The following is a 23,790-nucleotide window of genomic DNA, read 5'->3' on the forward strand; positions in this document are numbered from 1 at the left end:
AATATTTATTACACCCTCGATGGAGAATGAGAGTTGACTTGAAAGAGGTGTATAAGGTGATAAGTAGACAGCCAGAGGACACCCCTCCCCCTCCAGGGGCAAAAAAGGTTAATGTGAGGGGGCATAATTTTAAGGTGATTGGAGGAAAGTAAAGGGAAGAGGGGGAAATGTCGGGTAGGTTTTTTTACACACAGTGGTGGGCGTTTGGGACGCTGCTGGGGAGTGGTAGAGCTGAAGCAGAGACATTTAAGAGTGTCTGAAATAGTCATCCGTGTGTTTTTTTTTCTTTCATCCCTCTGCCTATGTAGGAGGAAAGGTATAGACTGATCTTGGAATAGGTTAAAGGACCGACATAAACATTGTGGGCTGATGGGCCTATACCGTACTGTTTTATGTTGTACATTACTGAAGTATTATCTGGTCCCTGTTACTGTTTCTTCGCACTTGATGAATGCACATACTGATTATGAAGGTGCTGTGTGAAGCCCTTTCCATTCTAAAGCAGTTCTTTGTTGAAGTCTGTCTTGCTCTTGTCTTCAGGCTTTACTAATGGTCTCCAATATTCTCTCCAGGAGGGCTGTTTGGCACCAGTAACTTTGGGCAGCCGGCGACATCATCCACCAACGCGGGATTTGGCTTTGGGACATCAACATCCAGCAGCATCTTTGGGGGCACGAACTCTGGAGGCCTTTTCTCCAACCAGCAGAGCAATGCCTTCCCCCAGAGCAAGCCGGCTGGAGGCTTTGGAAGTAAGCAGGGACTCTTGTGGGGAGTTAATTTATGCCGGAGAGTCTTGTGTTGGTGGAACTTCAAGACTAAGATAAAGCAGACTTCAAGATTGAAAATTCAGATTTACAGTTGCAAGAAGTTTTTTTGTGAACCCTTTGTTACTGCCTGGTTTTCTGCAGTAATTACTCATAAAATGTGGTCTGACTGTCATCTCAGTCTCAGTAATAGAAAACACAATCTGCCTAAGCTGATAACACAACAATTGTACTTTTCATGTGTTTTTTGAACACATTGTTTAATCATCTAGAGTCCAGGCTGGAAAAGAATGTGAACCCTTGTATTTAATAACTGGTAGAACTTCCTTTAGCAGTAATAGCTTCCACAAAATGTTTCCCGTAGCTGCTGATCAGACTTGAACAACGGCAAGGAGGAATTTTAGACCATTCTTTCATACAAAACTGTTTCAGTTCATCAATATTTCCAAGATAATTTGCATGAACAGTCCTCTTCAGATCATGCCACAGCATCTGACTTGGCCATTCCAAAACAAGAACTTCCTTTTTAAAATCATTCTTTTGTTGACTTACTGGTGTTTCAAATCGTTGTTGCATTATCCAACTTCTATAAGCTTAATGTGATGGGCCACTAGCCTGACATTCTCCTATAAAATGTCTTGATACAATTTTGAATTCATTGTTCCCTCAATGATTGCAAGCTATGCAGCCCCTGAGGCAACCAAGTAGCCCTAAACCATGACACTCTTTCCACCATGCTTCACTGTCGGCTGTGTGAGTCTTGGGGAGACGATCTCTGGCTCCAACAAACGTGAGAGATTGAGTTGCAAAGCCTCCTGTTTGTGTGGATGCTGTGCGATGTGTCACCCTGTTACAAATTAGTACCACGAAATTACAGACAGTACACCCTATGCAATTAACGATTTAGCTTTATAGTTCTTAATTTGACTAAAGGGTTGGTAAAGTAAAACAAAGAAAAGGGCCCGTTTTAGTGAAACAGTCTAACGTGCACAAGTTGGAGATCACGGTTTTCCTTCCACTGATCCTTTGTCAATTTCCCTGGGCTTTGTTGACATCCGGCCCACTCCGTCCACTCCTTTTTGGTGTCTACGACCTCTCCTTTCTGGCATCTTTTTTCCCATCTTCCAATAAACAAAAGACCCAGATCACCTTGGTCTCAGGCACACAACAAGAAAAAAAACACTCCCTTCTTTGTGCAGCGCGCATTCCAAAGCCCTGTTATCTCTAACAATGGACCAAACACTGCTGCTACAGAAAAACCATTACATCAGCAGTGAAATCTTTCCCAGCATTTTGCATGAGGTTTTGGTGTTGGTGTACATTTCTGTTATTCAGTTGCCCTTTCTGAAAGCATTCATAGTATGAAAATTGCATTCCTAGTTCCTCTATCCTTAAACCCATATTGCAGTTTAGAAGTTTCTGGCCTTGTTTTTAATTCGGTTCAGAACAATTCTCAACAAAATCTTTATTATGTGGTTCATAAGACTGATTGTTCTATAATTTTCGCAGACAATAGTTCCAGGAATTTTAGGCAGAGTTATAAATACTGATTTCAAGAGATCGTCAGGCAATACACCAGACTCATATATGCCATTAAACAGTTCAAAAAGAATATCTATGCCCAGATCTTCTAGGGCTTGTATCATTTCCACTGATATTTCATCAGGTCCAGTGGCTTTACCATGTTTCATGCTTTTCATTGCTTTAGTTATTTTTTTCTTTGGTAATAGGTGAGCCAGAATTAGGGTGTTTACTATCTGGGGGTTCCTCCCCTAATATCTTCAAAAAGCTGCTCTATATGCTGACTCCACCTCTCATACTTCATCTGGATCTGTTAGTATGGATCCAGTATGCTGATCCTGTAGAGGAAGTTTTTTAAATTTCAGTAATTTTCTTGTGCACTTCTCTGCTGTTGGTAATAATGGCCTTCTACTTCATTGCATTTTTGATTCAGCCGTTCTTCCTTTGCAATATTGCACAATTGTCTGGTCTGTCTGTATTGCATTTCATTATTCTTCACTAACCTTCTTTGTTCCATCAGATCTAGAATTTCTTGGATTACCCACCCCCTGTTGGTGTGTTGGATTTCTTGTACTGGGATTATCTCCTCTGCTGATTGCTGTATAGCATATTCAGATCTGTCCCAAATAGGTGTTGTTTTTGTTGAGGTGTTTTTCTACAGCTGTTTTGAAATGTTGCTTAAAAATGCTATCATTTTTTAAGTTCTCCCAACATATACTTTCTCTTTTTTCCACGTTTCAGTTTCTTTAATTTTGTTTTAATGGTAGCTATTACTGGATGGTGATCTGAACCACAGTCCACTCCTGGGTAGGCTTTAGAATTTGTGATGTAATTTCTAAAGCATTTCATTGATGGTAATGAAATCTATTTGATTCCTTGTTTTATCTCCAGGGCCGATCCAAGTACGCAATCTACGTGGATGGTTTTTATACCAAGTATTGGTGATTCACTTGGTTGTTTCTGTCATCCCAATCAGTAAACTTTTCTCCATTTCATTTTTCTCCCCTAATCCAAAAGGCCCTATGATGTTGTCAACCCTTCCTCTCTAACTTGGAGTTAAAATCTCCCATGACTAGTTTTATATCCTGAGATTTACATTGCTCATAAGCACTGTCGAGATCTTCATAAAACTTGTTGATATCCTCTTCATTCGCATCGTTTGTTGGTGCATAGGCTTGGATTATGCTAATATTAAAAAGGTTACCCCTTAATTTAACTAAAAGCAGCAGGTCAGATATTGCCCAATATCCCATGAGACATTTTGATACTTGTTTAAAATAATTCCAACTCCATACGTATGCTGTTGATCTCCAGAATACATTTTCAGAGAACTATTCTTAGTGAATTTGCCACTGTTGGTCCATCTAATTTCTGACAGGCCTAAGATATCAACTTCCAATCTTTTCACTTCATTTAATGTGTTGTCCAGCTTTCCTCTCTGGTAAAGTGTACGGATGTTCCATGTTGCCACCCTTAGCCTTTCCCTATCGCTTACAGGCTCTGGATGGCGGTCTGGTGTCACCTACAGCACATGACTGTGCTGTACCGAGCGAGGTGTGGTTCTGTTGATGAGAATCAACCACATTCACGCTGTTGTCTGGTTTACTTTTGTTTCTTTCCATGATTGACTGACTAGGCAGAAATTTCAACAGTGGTTTGCTGTTGCCTTCTGTTGCCACAGTGCTCATCTAACTAGAGCATTTGACCTCTACTGCTGTTCCCAATTGGGAATCATACACTAGACGTCGAGTTGCTAGATTTTTAATTTGTTAGGATGTCAAAGATTACAAGAAGAAGGCAGGAGAACAGGGTTTAGAGAGATAATAAATCGGTCATGATGGAATGGTGGAGCCAACTCAATGGACAAGAGGCCTAATTCTGCTTTTCTATCTTACAAGACCATAAGATACAGAAAAAGAATTGGGCCATTTGCCCCAGTGAGTCTGTTCTGCCATTTCATCATGGCTGATCCCTTTTTCTCCCTGCATTCGGCCCATAACCCTACACACCCTGATCAGTCAAGTTTTCTCTCAGCCTCTGCCTTAGATATATCCAATGACTTGGCCTCCACAGCTGTCTGTAGCAGTGAATTCCACATATTCACCACTCGCTAGCTGAAGAAATTCCTCCTCATCTCCATCCTAAAAGGACGCCCCTCTATTCTGATGCTGTATCCACTGGTCCTAGAGTCTCCCAGCATAGGAATCATCCTCTCCACATCCACACTTGCTTTTATATTCTAGTCCTCCCTTTAATAGTCCTCCTATGGTCTTGTACTTGCCCCACTCACCTTAAAGTTATTAGCCATTACTGCCTTGGGGTAAAAGTCTCTGACTATCCCTGTAATCATATTTACTTCTATCAAGTCACCTCTCATCCTCCTTCACTCCAAAGAGAAACCTCTCGCTCAGCCTCTACTCAGATGTGTTCTCTAATCTAGGCAGCATCATGGTAGATGAGAATGGTTGGTGTCAGTACAGTGCAAAACGGAACGGCTGCTTTACTAGTCACAAACAGGAGAAAATCTGCAGATGCTGGAAGTCAACACAAGCAACACAAAATGCTGGAGGAACTCAGCAGGCCAGGCAGTATCTGTGGAAAGGAGTACAGTCGACGATACACTGGTGTATTGGGAGTCCACTTCACTGAGCACCTATGCTCTCGTGTGCCAGTGGCCACCCTTTTAATTCCATGTCCCATTCCCTTTCCAATATGTCTGTTAATGGCCTCCACTGTCATAATGAGGCCACATTCAGGTTGGAGAAAGAATACCTTATGTTCCATCTGTGTATCTCCAAACTGACGGCATGAACATCGATTTCTCAAACTTCCAGTAATGCACCCCCCCAGCTCCCCACCCCCTTTCCCCCTTTCACCTTATCTCCTTGCCTGCCTATCACTTCCCTCTGGTGCTCCTTCCCTCCCCTTTTTCTTTCTTCCATGGTCTTCTGTCATCTCCTATTAGATTTCCCCTTCTCCAACCACACAGCTTCCAAGTCAACTTCCCAGCTCATTACTTCACCCCTCCCCCTCTTGGCTTCACCCATCACCTTGAGTCTCCTCTTCTTCCCCCTCCCCCCCCTTAACTCTACACCTCATCTTTCTCTCCAGTCCTGCTGAGGGTTTTGGCCCAAAATGTCAACTGTACTCTTTTCCGTAGATGCTGTCTGGCCTGCTGAGTTCCTCCTGCATTTTGTGTGTTTTATCACCCACTCACTGACCCTGCTATTTCTGTTTCAGACTTCGGGACTAACACCACTGGAGGAGGATTATTTGGGACCACGAGCACATCCTCTAACCCCTTTGGTGGTACATCAGGGAGCCTTTTTGGAGGTGCATCCTTCAATGCCACGGCACCTACTGGAACAACCGTGAAATTCAATGTGAGTATTGTGGGCTGGAAAGGGTTTGGAAGATATTCACTAGAACAGTCTTGGGAGCAAACGGTTTAATGCATGAGCCGTGTTTGATGGCTCTGGGCCTGTATTTGCTGGAGTTTAGAAGAATAAGGGGGGAATATTACTAAAACCTATTGAATGTCAAAAAGCCTAGAGTGGATGTGGAGAGGATGTTTCCTATAGTGAGAGTCTCAGACTAGAGAGCACAACTTCGGAATAGAGGAATGTTCCTTAAGAACATGAAGAATTTCTTTAACCAGAGGGTGGTGAATCTGTGGAATTTGTTGCCACAGACGGCTGTAGAGGTTAAGTCATTGGGTATATTTAACAGTTGAGTTTTGATTAGCAAGGGTTATAGGGAGAAAGCAGAAGAACGGAGTTGAGAAGGATAATAATCCAGCCATCATGGAGTGATGGAGCAGATTCAATGTGCTGTCCAGTGACCCACCAGTTTAATACTGACCAAATCACAGGGCAATTTACGATGAGCATTTAACTTGCTAACTGGTGTGCCTTTGGACTATGGGAGGAATCTGGAGCACATGAAAGAAACCCATGTGCACACGAGAAGAATGTAAACTTTCTTACAGAGAATACTGGAATTGAGTTCCGAACTCTGACACCCAGAGCTGTAAGAGTGTCATGCTAACTGCTTGTCTACTGTGACACTCCAAGCTTACTTGAGGTGCATTGAGGAGGGCTCCTTTCGGAAGAAGGATTAATTTTGAATGATTTGGTGTACTCACGACAATGTGCAGATTCTTGGGTCACGACCCTCTTAATTTCTCTTGCCTTTTGTTGATCTGCAGCCTCCAACAGGCACCGACACGATGGTGAAGTCTGGCGTCAGCACCAGCATCAGCACCAAACATCACTGTATCACAGCCATGAAGGAGTACGAGACCAAGTCTCTCGAGGTGAGCGCAGTCTCTGGTCGGGGAGAGTTGGTGTTCATGGCCTCTCCCTGGCCCATTGACATTGGGCTTCCATGCAGCCGAGAGGTTTGGAAGTTGGCATTGGATTGATGTTGCCCACTGGGTGTGTTCACTGCTCTGTGTTCGGGCAGATGGGGCTCATCAGCCATGGTTGGCAGCTCATCTAGGAGAAGGGAAACTCTGATCTCAAATCTCCATTGCCTTGCAGCTATACCCACTCAGAGGGAAGACTTCAGGAGTAAATCCTGAAGGGGGAAAAGTTCAGTGCTGGAGTCCCTAAGGCAGTCCTGCGATGCTGACTGGCAGCTGCTGTTGATGCCAAAGTGATCGGTCTCTGCCGTTCCTTTGGGTTCATCACCAATAATAAAATAAGTAAAATAACTTCACTCGCACTCTTACATACTTATTGTAAAACCTGCGCACAAAAAATACTGCATGGGCCGCTATTACCCGCGCTATTTCTGAAGCCAGGACGGAAAACAGGTATGGCTTATCAATGATGAATATTGACCATTTGTAAATTCGGCAAATTCCTTATTTGAAAGATCAATTGCCATTCATAAGAGGTGTTAAAATTTGATCAAAACTTGAAGATGACAACTGATGATATTTTGAAGTTTGTAAAGCAATTGTCCCTTAGTTGTTGCATGTGTTTCACATCCTTTCATCTGTCTCCGGCGTCCCCTATTGTATAAATAAATGCTGTGTTTTCGGAAGACCTTACTAGGACAGTGTCACTTGTTGGATTTGACTACACTGTCATAGTCATCCCAGCCGATCTCATCAGAAGCGATTTGGTAGTCTTAGTTGACTTCTACTGTCCCAGCCTTGCTTGGGTGTTGTCTTTAACCCTTGCCTTACCACAATTTCCACACATAGACAAGGGGAGCCTGCTGCATGGACAACAGCTTGCTATCCACTTTGTACTGCCCTAGCTTATGTATTCAGACAACTAGGATACAAGATCCATAGTTGACCCCGACCAGCGCTATTGGGTATTGACACTAATTCCTTGTGACTTTTGCCTTCCCCAGGAGCTACGACTGGAAGATTACACTGCTGGCCGGAAAGGACCACAGGCCCCACTGGGGGGTGGGGGTGGACTCTTTGGCGCGTCCACTGCTACATCCAGTACTGGCACTGGGCTGTTTGGAGCTACACCAGCCAACCCCACTGGAGGATTCAACTTCGGTCAGAACAAAACGAGCTTCGGAGCAGGTAAGTTCACTGACCATCAGGGGAAGGGTCCTTCATAGTGAAAGGTGCATGAGGGAGCAAGAACTATTGGAGTGAAACGGTTGGTTTGTCAGCTTATCATAGTATGCTTCACCATTCCATCGGCTGATTTACAAACTGTATTGTCTCAACCCCCATTCTCCTGCTTCTCCCTGTAACATTTGCCCTTACTAATCAGGAACCTCTAAGTATACCTAGTGACTTGGCCTTGTGAGCCATCTGTGGCAATGAATTCCATAAATTCACCACCCTCCAGCTAAAGAAATTACTTTTCATCTCTGTTCTAAAGGGATGCCCTTGGTGGCTGTGTTCTCTATTACAAGAGTTTCCCACTATAGGAAACATGCTTTCTAAGCCTTTAAATATTTGATAGGTTTCAATGAGATACCCTTTCATTCTTCAAAACTTCAGTGAGTACAGGCCCAGAGTCATCAAACGTTCCTTATATGTTAACCCTTTAATTTCCAGAATTATTCTTGTGAACCTCCACTGGACCCTCTCCAATGTGAGCATTTTCCTTCTTGGATACAGGGCCAAAGCTACTTGCAGGTGTGGTGTGACCAGTGTCTTATAAAGCTTCAGTATCACTTGCTGCTATATTCTAGTTTTCTCAAAATGAGTGCTAATATTGCACTTGCCTTCCTCACCACAGACTTAACCTGCAAGTTAATCTTAAGGGAATCCTGCACAAGGATTCTAAAGTATCTACATGGCTTTAGGGAGAGAATTAGTCTGAGACTAGAGAGCTGGTGGGAACATGGGCTTCCTATGATGTAACCACTTTTTTAAATTGAGTAATAGGAAATTACCTGTACTATTCAGAGCTTTTGAAATTTTTACATGTCCAATCTTCGTGGCTTTTGTTTGCTTGTCCCCCTTGTTCACTTGATGTGGATGTAGAGCACACCAATCACTGGATTTGCATGTTCTAGTTTTTAACGAGCAGTACACCACCAAGCTGCGGCATAGTGGCAAAGTGGTGCCTGGAGTTGCTTTGTGGTGCCAGTGAGTATTGATCAGTGTTTGATCCCCACAGCTGAGTGTCCGGACAGACTGTGTCGGTTTCCTCCCTCAGTCCAAACACCTGCTAGTTAGTAGATTTACTGGCTTGTTGGGCAAGAAGGGCCTGTTCTGCGCTGTATCTGTAAATAAAATAATAAATAAAACCTGTATGTGTTGGGAATGCAGGAGGAAACGGGCACGGAGAGGAAGCCCATGCAGCCAGAGGGTGAAAGCAGAAGCTCCTTGCAGACAGCGGTTAGAATTGCTGGTGCTGTCAAGAGTTAAGCAAGCCACAATGCTCACATGGCACCTTTAGAGTGGTTGTAGCTGTATTCTATTTCTATTAATTGTAAACCAAAAAGGATTCAAACTGGCCCCAACCAGATCCTGTACTGTGTTCAGGTAAACTGAAGAAATGAGGAGTCCTGGGTCAGACAGTAACCACCCTGGTGGGTGTAGTTTCTTCTGTTCAGTGCTCGCCACTTTGTCATGAGGCATCGAGTCTGCTCTGCATTCCACCATGACTGATATATTATCCCATTGAACCCCATTCTCCTGCATTCCCTCCGTAACCTTTTCCTGACTAGTCTAGAACCTATCAACATCCACCTTAAATATACACAATGACTTGACCCAATACTCTGCAATGCCTAGTACTTCAGTGCAGAAGTAGTCATGACAGATCTAGCAATTGAACCTTGCCACCTTGTAAATAAAATTCAGAACTAAAGGTCATTTTAGAGCTTGTATCAGTTTTTAAAGAAAGTTTGTGTGTGATACAGCACAGAGCAGGCCCTTCTGGACAGCAAGTGGTGTCACCCAGCAGCCCACCGGTTTAACTCTAGCCTGATCAGAGGATAATTTACAATCATCAATTAACCTGCTAACCAGTACGTCCTTGGACTGTAGGAAGAAACTGGAGCACCCGGAGGAAACCCACATGCTCACAGGAAGGAACGTACGAACTTCTTACAGAGAGCACTGGAGTTGAACTCCAAATTCCATTGCTGGGCTATAATAGCATCATCCTAACTGCTAGGCTACTGTGCCCCAACTTCTTTAGATTTGAAAAAAGACCCTATAATTGAAGTGTGATGAAAGGTGCATAAACTGACAAATTATTATGAGAAGTTTTGGCCTTTAAACCAGTTTTGTTTTTCAGGTACTTTTACTGACACCTGCATATAGTCCATTAAGTCTTATTCTGATCTGCCTTTCCTTTGAACACATGACTCTGCCCTATTGAGAATATCCTGAAGCTACAGGAAGGGTTTTATAGGTTCTACAACATGAATCATCTACCCTTGGCAAAGCATATCTTTGACTTGATTGGGCAGCTATGCAGCTGCCAACTTATTTGGACCTCAAGTTCAATTTTGTGTCACCAAGAAGTTTGAATGACTGTAGGTTGTCACAAAAAAACAGAATTAGATCAGGGACACTGGTTCTGTAATAGCACTACACTAACCACTAAGCTTCCATGCTGTCCCAAACAGTAATTATCCAAGCAGCAATTGCTGCTTAATTTTAAATTGGAGGGCAAGTTATTGTTAGGAGAAAAATAAATCATTATCAGGTTTACTTTCGGAGGAGCATCACACACAAAAGGCTGGAGGAACTCAGCAGATCAGGCGGCATCTGTGGAGATGAATAAATGTCCATAGGTGTTGCCTGACCTGCTGAGTTCCTCCAGCATTTAGTGTGTGTTGCTCTGGATCTCCAGCATCTGCAGACTTCCTTGTGTTTTTAATTTAGGAAGATGCTTTCTGTGTCTACGTGATGCGTAGGCCAGGGCAGTACCATATGGAGAGCAAGCTGTTGCCAATGCAGCAGACTACCCCCCTCCATGCAGCCAATGAATCCAAAGGAATGGCAGAGACCGGTATAGGTTGTGAATTTTTTTGTTTTGTGGCAACAGTGCAGTGCAATATATAAATAATAATCTATAAATTATATTAAATATATCTTCAAAATTAAACAAGTAGTTCAAAAAGAGCAAAAAAGAAAAGATGCAAGCATGTGTGCATGGTGTAGGGTCACAGGTAGGTCCTGGTCTTATTTTGTGTGACAGGTTTGGGGCTGAAAGGATAGTTAAGTATGGCTGCTGCCCCTTGACGCAGTCTGTGTGCTGTTACTGCTCTCTGCTGACATTTGGATCTCTGTCTTCCAGCTGCTGGTGCTTTTGGTACGTCTACTGGAGGCCTCTTCGGACAGCCACAGCCCACCAGCAGTCTCTTTGGTGCCAAGCCCTTCGGCCTCGCCACCACCACACAGAGCACCGGCTTTGGGTTCGGTGCGGCTAACACACTGGGACAGCCCAACACCAGCAGCATGGTAAGACTTTCAGGAGAACTATTAGTTTAACTGTCTGTGTGTTCAACTTGCTAAACTTGTGATTTCTTGCTATAGGTAATGGGGTAAAACCAAGAGGGAGCAGTCTCACTGCTGGGAGAGTTATCATAAAGATAAAAATTAACTTAGTCACCTCTTAAGCCCATTACCCCTACTGGAACATGGGTCTCTGCTGGCAGCTCACTAGAGTCCTCTGTCTTGGGCCAGTCTTTCAAGTTTTCCCAGGTGTAGCCCAACTTGGTCTGTCCTTCCTCTCCCAGGAATGGGGTCTTTGGAGCTCTGTTGACATTTCTGAAGCTCTGAGGTTTTACGGAATGGGGTTACAAACCCCATGGGCAACCCTCCTCCTTTGACAGCCAGGCATGGGACAATTCATGGCAGAGTTTTTATTTGCCATGTATGCATCAAAACAGTAATATGTAGTTTGCATCAACAATCAACACAGTCCAAGGATGTGCTGTGGGCAACCTACAAGTGTCAACATGCTTCCGGCACCAATGTAGCGCGCCCACAACTTACTCCCCCTAACCTGAAATATGGGAGGAAACCAGGATACCTAGAGGTATTACAGGGAGAAACATACAAACTCCCAGTTAATCCCCAATGGGTGATCGTTGGTGCTGTAGTGGCGTTACACTAACCAGTATGCTGCCTGTTATTCAGCACAATAACAGGCTGTTACACCAAGCAAGTTGTCCTTCGAGCTGCTGACGTGTGCTTTAGATGGTGAAGAGTCTTCGGGGTGTCGGGAGTAAATCTCTCGGTACAGGGCTCAGTGTTTAGCCTCCCATATTTCTGTGGTTGTGCCTGCTATCTTTCAGATTAGTAGTGACTTTCAGGATGTTGGGAACAATGGGTATTCCATTAAAGATCGGGGTAGCTGGCTCCTTGTTGGAGGCAACAATGTCCTGGGCAGCATACTGCCACATCTAGTACAGCGGCTGCCACACATCAACCACCTGGGGTCAGTCCCGGCCTCTGATGCTGCCTGTGTGTGAATTTTACATGTTCTCTCCACGACTGCGTGTGTTACTCCCGGGTGTTCTAGTTTCAAGAAGACCATCAGATTAGGACCAGAATTAGGCTATTTGGCCCATTTCTAGGGAGGTCTTGAGGGACACTGATACGAGAGGTGCTGTAGATGAACTGAACCAAGCCCCCTTCGGGAGTTGGTTTTCTATTGTCTATTGTGCAGTACAAGATACAGTGACAAACTTGTATATGAAAGGCCTGAAGCATTCCCCACATAATCTCTGACCCACTACCATCAGGAAGGAGGTATGGAGCATCGGGACTAGGTTTGCCAGACGGGGTAACAGCTTCTTCCCTCAGGCTGTGAGACTGTTGAATATCCTGCCACCACTGAGGTCTCTTCACGAAGACAGTGAGCTGTTTAATGTTTACCTGTGCTGCTCACTACATGCATTTTTAATTGTGTTTTATTAACTTATTTATGGCAATAAATAAGTTTTAAGTGCTGTGTGTGATGTGTTTTGTGGGTGCACCGTGGCCCAGAGAAATGCTTTGTATGTGTACAGATGACAATAAACTTGAATTTCTGCTCATCAAATCATTACATGGTGTATTGAGGTAGAACAGACTAAAGCAGTAAAATCTAGAATAAAGTGCAGTGCAGGTACACAATCAGATGCAAGATCATACTGAGGTTCATGCGATCAAGAGTTTATCTTATTGCTCAAGGAAACCATTCCATAGTCTTATAATAGTGAAGTAGAAGCTGTCCTAGAGCCTGGTGGGACGTGCTTTCAGGCTTTTGTATCTTTTGCCCGATGGGAGAAGGAAGAGCAGAGAATGTCCGGGGTGGGTAGGGCCTTTGAATAAGCTGGCTGGTTTACTGAGCCAGTGGGAAGTGTAGTCAGTCCTTGTATGGAAGACTGGTTTCTATGATGAGCTGAGCTGTGTCCACAACCATCAGTAGCTTCTTGTGGTCATGTGCCTACTATAACGAGTCTTTCACCTTATTGTTTACGCTCACTGCACTTCTCTGTTGATGTTTATTCCACATTGTTACAGTTTTATCTTTCTCTACCTCAGTGTACTGTGTAATGGATCGAACTGTAGGAACGGTATTCAAGTTCTTCACTGTATCTTGGTACATGTGACAATAATAAACCAGTTCCAGATGGGGGCTTGGTTTATTCAGATGTCTGTTTGAAAGAATTATTACTTCCTTGGCTTTCAACTCAATAAATGAGGTGCTTATTACATTGCTAGTTGTGTGCTATAGTAGTGTACAGGTTAGTGTGACGCTATTACAGCCAGGGTGCCCGAGTTTGGAGTTCAGTTCTAGCATTCTCTGTAAGCAAGTTTGTATGTTCTTCCAGTTGAGTGTCTGGGTTTCCTCCCACAGCTGATGGTTAGCATGTTAATTGGTCATTGTAAATTGTCTGGTAATTAGGCTATGGTTAAAATTGGTTGCTGGGCAGCCCGGCTCGAAGGGCCTGTTCTGCGCTGTATCTCCAAATATAAATTAACAATGAACAATGCTTTATGAATTCAACTTGGACTTGTCTGAGCTCTAACCTAGCCATCTGTGTTCCAGAGTTTATTTGCAACTCCTCAGGTCTCTCAGTCAGGAGGGATTTTTGGAAGCAGCACTAATACCAGCACTGGGACTGGGTTCGGCACTGGAGGCAGCTTGTTCGGTGGTACCAATGCGGCGTTCACCAATGTCAACAATGTAAGTCCAGGGGTTCACCGCGTTCCTGATTGTCCTGGGAGGTAGCACTGTCTCTGACCATCCCAACAGAAACTTGTGGTCCACATCGATAGATCCCTCAAAGTTGCCACACAAGTTGATTGAATGGTTAAGAATCAGTTGTGTGTTGGCCTTCATCAGTTGGGGGATTGTGCTCAAGACTAGAGAGGCTATAATGATGCAGCTTTATAAAACCCTGGTTTGGTTGGACAAGGTTCAGAATCAGGTTTATTATCACCGGCATGTGATGTGAAATTTGTTAACTTAGCAGCAGCAGTTCAATGCAAAACATAATATAGCAGAGAGGAAAAAAAAATGAACAAGTAAATCAACTTGGGATATAGTGTTTAGTTGGGTCACCTCATTATAGGAAGGATGTGGAAGCTTTGGAGAGAGTACAGAGGAGATTTACCAGGCTGTCTGGGCTAGAGAGCATATCTTATGAGGAGAGAATAAGCAAGCTAGGGTTTTTCTCTTGGGAGTGAAGGAGCATGAGATGTAACTTGATGGAGGTGTACGGGATGATAAGAGACAGAGAGAGGGTGTAATATTGAGATGATTGGAGGAAAATATAGGAAGGATGTCAAAGGTGGCATTTTTTTTTAAACACAGTATGTGGAACACGCTACCAGGGATGGTGGTAGAGACAAGTACGTTAAGGACATTTAACAACTTTTAGATAGGACATGGATGAAAGAAAGATGGAAGGCTGAGGGAGGGAAGTGCAAGTTAATAGGTCAGCACAATGTTGTGGGCTGAAGACCCTGTACTGTGCTTTAATGATCTATGTTCAACTGAGGGCGGCTGATCCCTGATCACTCACGCGATACTTCAAATCAAAAGTAATTCAACCAGTGCAGCTGCAAGCTAATGCAAAGTACAGGGATCATCTTGTAGAGCATTTGAAATGTACTGGAGTTCAGAAAGATCATGCTCGGAGCACTGAATAAAATCTGGTTGATACAGTCTACAAAGGGCACATACACAGGAAAAGGTGCACAAGCCATTCACTTGAATGTTGGTTTAATGTGTCTCTAAAATATCCCTAATGTATCTGATTCTGTCTGAGAGTAACGTACAAAATGCTGGAGGAACTCAGCAGGTCAGGCAGCATCTAATGGAAAGGAATAAACAGTTTACATTTCAGGCTAAGATCTTTCATTAGGGCTCATTTATGCCTATCTAAAATTTTCTTAAATGCACCTAAAATATCTACCTCAATCACCACCCTTTGCAATGTATTTTTCCTTAGTAAACACCAAAGAGAAATATTTGATAAAAATCCCACCTTGTGGCTCAAGATATAGTCAACCCAGTTGATCTCCAAGGGGTCCCTATTCTCTCCCTAGCTGCCCTAATATAACCATAGAACTTCTTGGGATTTTCCTTAACCCTACCTTCCGTATCCTCCTTGTACCTTCTCTTTGCCTTCCTGATTTCCATCTTAAAGAGTATTTCTAATCATTTCATAGTCATCAAGGGATGTTAAGGGATTGTTTTCAATATTAGATGAGTCTAGGACCAGAGGGCACAGCCTCAGAACAGAATGACATTCATTTAGAATGGAGATGAGGAGGAATTTCTTTAGCCAGAGGGTGGTAAACTTGTGGAATTCTTTGCCAAGATAGGCATGGAGACCAAGTTATTGAGTATATTTAAAGTGGAGGTTGATGACTTTTTGTTTACTCAGGGCATTAAAAGTTACGGGGAGAAGGCAGGAGAGTGGAGTTGAGAGGGATAATAAATCAGCCATGATAGACTGATGGAGTGGACTCAATGGGCTGAATGGCCTAATTGTGCACCTATATCTTATGGCCTAAGATCAGTCTAAACCTTCCCTCCCACGTAGCCCCCCCCATTTTGTTAAAATCATCCCATGTGCCTATCTGAGGTTCTCTACCCCTACCACCATGCCTAACACTCATCACTCTGTGTATATTAGAAACCCCTGCCTCTTACAACCCCCCCCCCCCCAATACTTCCCTCCAGTCACATTAAAATTTTCCCTCTGGTGTTAGCCATTTTAACCCTTAAGGGGGAAAAGTCTCTGGCTGTCTAGTCTCTGCGCCTTTTATCATCTTGTACACCTCTATCCATTCACCTTGTCCTCCTTCACTGTAAAATCCAAATCACTATAGAAAAGAGTGACGTGGATTACTGAATTACTTGCTCTATTCAGGAAATTGATAGAAAATGATAAATCCAGAAGGAAGCCTCTTTACCTAGTGATGTGACTCATTCCCACGGGGAATGGGGAACCAGCAGAGAGAACAAATAGAAGTGTATGGTGTTGGGAGGGGTAGGAAGAGTCTTGGACCTTAAGACCATGAGATCTAGGAGCAGAATTAGGCCATTTGGCCAATGAGTCTGCTCTGCCATTCCATCACAGCAAGCAGTAAGGCTGATCAATGCCTCTATTCACTAACCCACCACTATGTTATCATTTCTTGTCACAGTCACCTTGCATACGGACACTCCTGTATCTAGCATCACTTTATGGGCATACAATCAATCTGTGGATATAAGTGATCTTATTTATATTTATTGTTTTTTAGTTACAATTGCATTGTGTATTTTTTGTGCTACATAGGATCCAGCGTAACACATTTAGTTTGCACTTCTGTATTGGAAATGACATTAAACAATTTTGAATCTGAATCCTTCTCAACCCCATTCCCCTGCCTTCTCCCCATAACCGTTGACACCCTTACTAATCAAGAACTGTTCAACCTCTGCTCTAAATTTGCTAAGTGATTGGCCTCCACAGATCCACTACCCTCTGGCTAAGGAAGTTCCTCCATCTCTGTTCTAACTGAGCGTCCTTCTATTCTGAGGCTGTGTCTTCTGGTCCTAGACTCCCCCACTATAGGAAACATCCTCTCCACATCCACTCTATCTGTGTCCTCTGGTCCTAGACTCCCCCACTACAGGAAACATCCTCTCCACATCCACTCTATATAGATCTTTCAATATTTGATAGATTTTTATTCTTCTAAACTCCAGATTCAAATCAAGTTTAATTATTCAAACCATGTATGGATACTGCTGAATGAGACGGTGTTCCTCTGGGGCCAAGGTGCAAAACATTCAAAATAGCAAGCAAACATTCAAAAATAGTGGGTAATGTATTTTAAAATAGCGAGCAAAGAAGCATATTCACTTGGGAGCTGGGGTGGGGGGACACATTGTCCAGTAATTGTTGATACAGTCTGCCAGTGCACAGAACCATGCAATCCAACCTGTCATTCCACCACTCGAACTTGGGAGGGCAGCACCAATGCACGAGGCTAGGCCCCAACCGAGTTCAACCATGCTTCCGCGTCACTCACCTAGTCTGCAGCAGCAGGCAAGCCTGAGGCTAGAGGCCTAGTACTCACGCCAGCTGAGGCTACGCAACCCCCATGTCAACTGTCTCTCCACCAGACAAGGGTAACGCCTGTGGCAACATGCATTATTATAGTCTGACAGTGTCTCGCGATCACAAGTGAAATGTCTGAGACAATCTCACACCCACTCTGCTTCCGAATCCTAAAAAAACAAATTTTACAAAGATAAAAGCAACTTTCGTTGGCCCACAAGAGGCTGCTTTGTTTGCATGAACTGCCATCTTACTGGAAGTTCATGCCCAGAGCCACCAAACACTCCATATGTTAACCCTGTAATTCCTGGGATCGTTCTTGTGAAGCTCCTCTGGACTCTCTCCAATGCCAGCACATCGTTTAGATAAGGGGCCCACACTGCTCAAAATACTGCCAAGTTTGATCAGTGTCATATAAAGCTTCAGCGTTGCATCCTTGCTTTCATATTCTGAGCCTCTTGAAAAGAGTGCTAACGTTACATTTGCCACCACCAACTCAAACTGCAAGTTAACCTTTAGGGAATCCTGCACAAGGATTCCCAAGTCTCTTTGTACCTCTGATTCTTGAGTTTTCTCCCCATTTCAAAAATTCTTCTTTTTGTCTACAACTGAAGTCCATGATCATACATTTCCCCACACTATATTCCATCTGCCATTTCTTTGCCCATTCTAAACTAAGTTCTTCTGCAGACTCACTGCTTCCTCAGCACTACCTGTCCCTCCAAATAAATTCTTATCATTCACAAACTTGGCCACAAAGCCATTGATTCTGTCATCCAGATCATTGACATATAATGTGAAGGGCTTGAGTTTAGTTTGTCAGGGAATCAAGAGGGTTGTGAAAGGTGGGTTTAGAAGGAATTGGTGAGAGGAGCATTGAATTTGGTTGTAGGGGTTGCAAATTAGTATGTTGTAGGGAGTGGGCTATCATCAGTTTTCTTACCAACTGGGAGGTAAATTTGGATCCACCTTGCTTAGGTTGTTTGCGGCCCTGACCCTCTTTCCTCCCTCTACCAGCAGACCCTGTTTGCTAGCAAGCCAGCGGGATTCGGCACTGCGACCACGACTGCATCCACCTTCGGCACTGCTGGTGCTGGGCTGTTCGGCAACAAGCCCAACCTGACCATCGGAGCAGGCACCAATCCATCCAGCTTTGGTATGTGTCCACCAAGGAATTCAGATCTCCCTTTAAACTTTTCAGTTCGAAAGTCAGGAAGTTATGTTGTGGCTTTATAAAACTAGCTAGACTGCCCAAGAGTATTACATACAGTGCTGATCACCTTGTTATACAGCACTGTGTAAAAGTCTTAAAACGCCCTAGGTTTTTTCACAAATGAGAAAATCTGCAGATGCTGGAAATCTGAGCAACTCACACAAAATGCTGGAGGAACTCAGCAGGCCAGGCATCTATGGGGGGGGAAAGTACAGTTGACATTTAGGGCCGAGACCCTTCTCCACAGCCATCTGTGGCAATGAATTCCACAGATTCACTACCCACTGGCTAAAGAAGTTACTCTATCTCTGTTCTAACTGAACATCCCTTTATGCTGAGGCTGTGCCCTCTGGTCCTAGACTCCCCCGCTAAAGGAAACATCCTCTCCACATCCACACTATATAGGCCTTTCAATATTAATGAGATCAACCCTCATTCTTCTAAACTCCAAAATGCTCAACCATACCTTTTTTTTTTCAATAGCTGCAGCCTGACCTGCTGAGTTCCTCCAGCATTTTGTGTGTGTTACCCTAGATTTTTTATATGGTTTCATATGGCCTCTATCAGAGCCCTGATCTCAACATCATCAAGGCTGTCTGGGATTCTGCAGCTAAAATCTGCCGAAGAACTGTGGCAAGTTCCCAAAGATGCTTGGAGCAACCTACCAGCCGATTTTCTTGTGAAACTGCACGACTGTGTACTTAAGAGCATTCAAGCAATTTTAAAGGCAAAGGGTGGGCACACCAAATATTGACTTGATTTAGTTTTTACTGTTTACTTTTTATAATAATATTTTTTGATATTTAGAAACATTATTTTTGAAAGTATCTTACAGAATTGTTTTACATCTGCCTAAGGCACAGTACTGTAGGAAGGATGTTGAGGCTTGAGAAAAGGTGCAAAAGAGGATTCTCTGAATGTTAAACCTCTGAGTCTTTGCATCCACCATATCCTTCAATGCAAATTCTGTCATCTTTAACCCCACTCACCACTTTCTGCTGGAATAACTTCCTCTGTGATTATCTTGTCCATACATCCCTCCCTACTAGTTTCTCTCCTGCCACATATCCCTGGAAATGACCGAAATACTACACCTGCCCATTCACCTCATCCCTCCTCTCCAATCAGGGCCCCAAACAGTCCTTCCAGTTAAATCTGTTGGGGTCGTCTATGGTATTTGGTGCCCCCAGTGCAGGCTCCTCTACATTGGTGAGACCCAACATAAATTGGGGTACTGATTTGTTGAGCACCTTCACTCCATCCACCAAAATGGAATTTTCTGGTGACCAAACAATTTAATTCCTGTCCCATTCCTGTGTCAGTCCAACCTGATATCATGAACATTAATTTTTCTTATTGTTTGCCCCTCCCACTTCCTCCTTCTATTCCCCATGCTGCCTTTTTACCTATTCTCACCCCCCGCCACCTGTAATCCTCCACTTTTCTCCCATGGTCCACTCTCGACTCCTATCAGATTCATTTCTCACCAGCCCATTACTTTTCCCACCCACCAAGCTTCACCTATCACCTTCTAGCGATCCTCCTTCCCCTTCTCCACCTTTTATTCTGCTGTCCTACCCCTTCCTTTCCAGCTCTGATAAAGAGTCTCTGCCTGAAACATCAACAGTTTATTCATTTCCATAGATACTCTCTAACCTGCTGAATTCCTCCAGCATTTGCTCTGTGTTGCTCTGGATTTCCAGCATCTGTAGAATCCCTTGTGTTTACTAGGGTGTTGCCTTGTTTAGCCAGAATATGCTATAACGAGAGGTTGGCCAAACTTGGGTTTGTTTCCTGAAGCAAGTCGAGTCACTTTTATTGTCATTTTGACCATAACTGCTGGTACAGTACATAGTAAAAATGAGAATGTTTTTTCAGGACCATGGTGTTATATGACACAGTACAAAAACTAGACCGAACTATGAAAAAAAAGCGCAGAAAAAAAAACTGCACTAGACTACAGACCTCCCCTAAGCAGGGGTGGCTGAGGGTTGATCTGGTAGAGGATTATAAGATTATGAGAGACACAAATAGAGTAGACAGACAGTATCAATTATTGTTTGAAATATCCAAAACCAGAGGGCATGTATTTAAGGCTAGGAGCTAATTTCAAAATAGATGTGAGGGTCAAATGTTTTAGAGTTGTGGGTGCCTGGGAAGGGGGTAGAGGCAGATACATTAAGGACTCTTAAGAGATGTTTAGATTGGCACAGGAATGTGAGGAAAATGGAGAGAGATGCACATTATGGAGGTAGAAGGGATTAGTTTAGTTGACTATTTGAATATTTGGTTCAGCACAACATTGTGGGTCAAAAGGGCCTATTTTTGTGCAGTACTGTTCCATGTTCTAAACAAGCTGGTTGCTTTGTGCAAGTTTCAAGTACCTTACATTTTTTTAGGGAGCCAGCTCCTGGTGTGGTCAACTCCCCTGGGCTCCTCAGCCTTGCGGCTAATTCTCTGCAGGTCCTGCCATCTTCTCCTCAGTCCAGATTGATCAGCTTTACACATGATACAATGTGATCCAGATGTCAGCGCAATGATCTAAGAAATACTTAAAAGACTGGCTTTATTTGTCACATGTATATTGAAGTATCAAGCATATAGTGAAATCTCATTTGAATCAGTGACTAGCACAGTTGTTGAACCTGTATGCCTTGGGTATGTGGGAAAAAACTGGAGCTCCTGGAGGAAACCACGTGGTCACAGGGAGAAAGTGCAAACTACAGTGGCAGAAATTTCACCTGAGTTGCGGTTGCTGTAAAGTAACGGCCACAAAATGGTGTGTGTTGCCGGTATATATTATACTGTAATTAAGCTGAATAGAGAACCTCTCAGTAAGCAGCACAAGACTCAATGTTCAGCTTTCAATGCTGCACTTTAAGGAGCGAGGGGCCTTCCAAGTGTGGAGCGGAGTGCAGATTCTCCAGAATGTCATTGATCTTAAATTGGGGGACTATGCCTGCAAATCCACTGGAGGCCAAAGATGGCTGACCTATCCTGGGGTGGTATATGCATTGATGAGTGGGTGGAACATGGGTTGTTTGCTGTCATTGCTTCTTGTGTTCTGCAGAGCATTATGGACATGCTATGTTAGCACCAGAAAGTGGGATGACACTTGCAGGCTGACCAGGCTGACCCCAGTACATCCATAGGTTGTATTGGCAGATAATGCAACTGATGCATTTCACTGTATGTTTTCTAGAACATTACAGCACAGTACAGGCCTTTGGACCCATAATGTTATGCCAGCCTTTTAATTTACTCTTGGATCAATCCAACCCTTTCTTCCTACATAGTCCTCCACATTTTTCTGTCACCCATGTGCCCATCTAAGAGTCGCTTGAATGTCCCTAATGTATCTGCTTCTACCAGCACACCTAGATGCACCCACCGCACTCTGTATAAAGAACTTAGGACCATAAGATATAGGAGCAGAATTAGGCCAAATGGCCCACCATGTCTTCTCTGCCATTTCATCGTGGCTGATCCAATTTCCCTCTCAGCCTCAGTCTCCTGCCTCCTCCCCATTTCCCTTCATGCCCTGACCAATCAAGAATCTATCAACCCTTGCCTTAAATAAACATAAAGACTTCGCCTCCTCAGCTGCCTGTGATGACAGATTCCACAGACTCACCATTCTCTGGCTAAAGAAATTCCTCATTCCATTCTAAAAGGACACCCCTCTATTCTGAGGCTGTGTCCTTTGGTCTTAAGACTCTCCCACCATAAGAAACATCTTTTCCACGTCTACCCTATCAAGGCCTTTCACCATTCAACAGTCATGTGTTTTAAGGTATCATAGACTAATAAAACACTGTTCTATGTCAACCACAGCATTCTCCCTGCTAGTCCAAGTTTGACCCATAACCCTCGAGTCCCTCCCCTCTGAGTACCTAACTAGGTGCCTCTTACAAGTTGCAGTTGTACCCGCCTTTACTGCTTTACGGGGCCATGCAGCAGTGTTGGTGTGACATGCCAGCATAGTGGTTAGTACAACGCCATCTTAGTGCCGGTGACATGGGTTCAATTCCTGCCACGGTCTGTAAGGGGATTGTATGGTCTCCCTGTAACTGTGTGGGTTTCCTGAGTGCTCTGTTTTCTTCTGCATTCTTAGATGGGGACATTTAAGAGGTTACATTGATCTTGGAGTAGTATGTTAAAGGGTTGGCAGAACATTATGGGCTGAAGTGCCTGTACTGTGTTATGTTTTGTTCCTCCAGCAGTTCGTTCCAGGTACTCATTAACCTATGTGTAGTAGTTAGCTCTCAGATGTCTGTGTGTGATGGCCGGTTTGATTCAGTAGAAAGTTTAATGGTGAACTTTGGGTCTGTTTCCCCAGGATTTGGAGCGAACACAGTTGCAGGAGGATTGTTTGGGAATAAACCTGCCACTGGAGCCCTTGGGTCCACACTTGGGGCTGGTTTTGGATCAGGTGAGCCATTTGGTGAAGAGCGTTCTCATAGCAGTGGACAAGTGTGTCTGCCAGGCTGCACCCCTCCCGTCCTCCCCAGTGAAACCGTGGTTGACAAAGCATCAGAGAGGCAGCATTCGCAGAGCGATGTTTCAGAGGCCAAGACCTTTATTTGTGTTCTGGTTATGTCGGGTGTGCTGAGTGCTTGGGGAGTGGGCTCATTCGCAGTGTTCCTCCCTTTGGTTTAATGAGCTAAAGCTTTTCTCTCTGGAGCAAAGGAGAATGAGAGGTGATTGATAGAGATGTACAAGATAAGATGCATAGAATGGACAGCCAGCAGCTTTCTCCCAGGGTAGGAATGGCTAAAACCAGGGGGTGTAATTTTAAAGTGATTAGAGGAAAGTATAAGGGGGGGGGGTGTGGGGAGAAGTAGGTATTTCACAGAGTGGGTGCAGGGGTGGTGGTAAAGGCAGATATGTTGGTTAAAAGGTTGGCACAACATTGTAATGTTCTGTTTTAAATGTGGCATGCCTTGTTTCCTAGCACTCGGAGCAGGGCAGACCTCCTTGTTTGGCAACACGCAGCCCAAGCTGGGCACTGCTCTTGGAACAGGGGCATTTGGAACAGGAGCATTTAATGCTGGCACCACCAGTGTGGGATTTGGAGCCCCTCAGGCGGCAGTCTGTAAGTAACCCTTTCTACCTGTGTGTCTGAGTCTGTATGTGTCACTCCCACTTACATTTGCAGATAGTTCATTCAACCCAGTGACCTATCCAGCATTTCTGCTCCTGGGAAACGCTGTCTCATTCTGCCCTGCAGAGCTGTTGTACAGTTAGAATGACAAAGTTTTTGAATCTTGAATCTTCCCCTCTCCCAGTGGT

At 43.9% G+C, this 23,790-nt stretch overlaps 1 protein-coding gene across 4 annotated transcripts in view; it reads left to right on the plus strand.

The window, feature by feature from the left end:
• nup98 (nucleoporin 98 and 96 precursor) overlaps positions 1-23,790 on the plus strand; it is a 108,337-nt gene that overhangs the window by 25,574 nt on the left and 58,973 nt on the right. Inside the window, exons 4-12 of one of the 4 annotated variants that reach the window (XM_059963546.1) lie at positions 573-749; positions 5,526-5,668; positions 6,493-6,600; positions 7,653-7,836; positions 11,027-11,190; positions 13,772-13,909; positions 18,303-18,441; positions 22,838-22,930; positions 23,453-23,593. In XM_059963546.1, coding sequence (XP_059819529.1) covers positions 573-749; positions 5,526-5,668; positions 6,493-6,600; positions 7,653-7,836; positions 11,027-11,190; positions 13,772-13,909; positions 18,303-18,441; positions 22,838-22,930; positions 23,453-23,593 — 1,287 coding nt within the window. The remainder of the gene's footprint in view (positions 1-572; positions 750-5,525; positions 5,669-6,492; positions 6,601-7,652; positions 7,837-11,026; positions 11,191-13,771; positions 13,910-18,302; positions 18,442-22,837; positions 22,931-23,452; positions 23,594-23,790) is intronic. The other 3 variants (XM_059963547.1, XM_059963548.1, XM_059963549.1) reach the window with 3 other exon arrangements.

Source organism: Hypanus sabinus, chromosome 3, assembly GCF_030144855.1.
Source record: "Hypanus sabinus isolate sHypSab1 chromosome 3, sHypSab1.hap1, whole genome shotgun sequence".
NCBI classification, from domain to species: domain Eukaryota; kingdom Metazoa; phylum Chordata; class Chondrichthyes; order Myliobatiformes; family Dasyatidae; genus Hypanus; species Hypanus sabinus.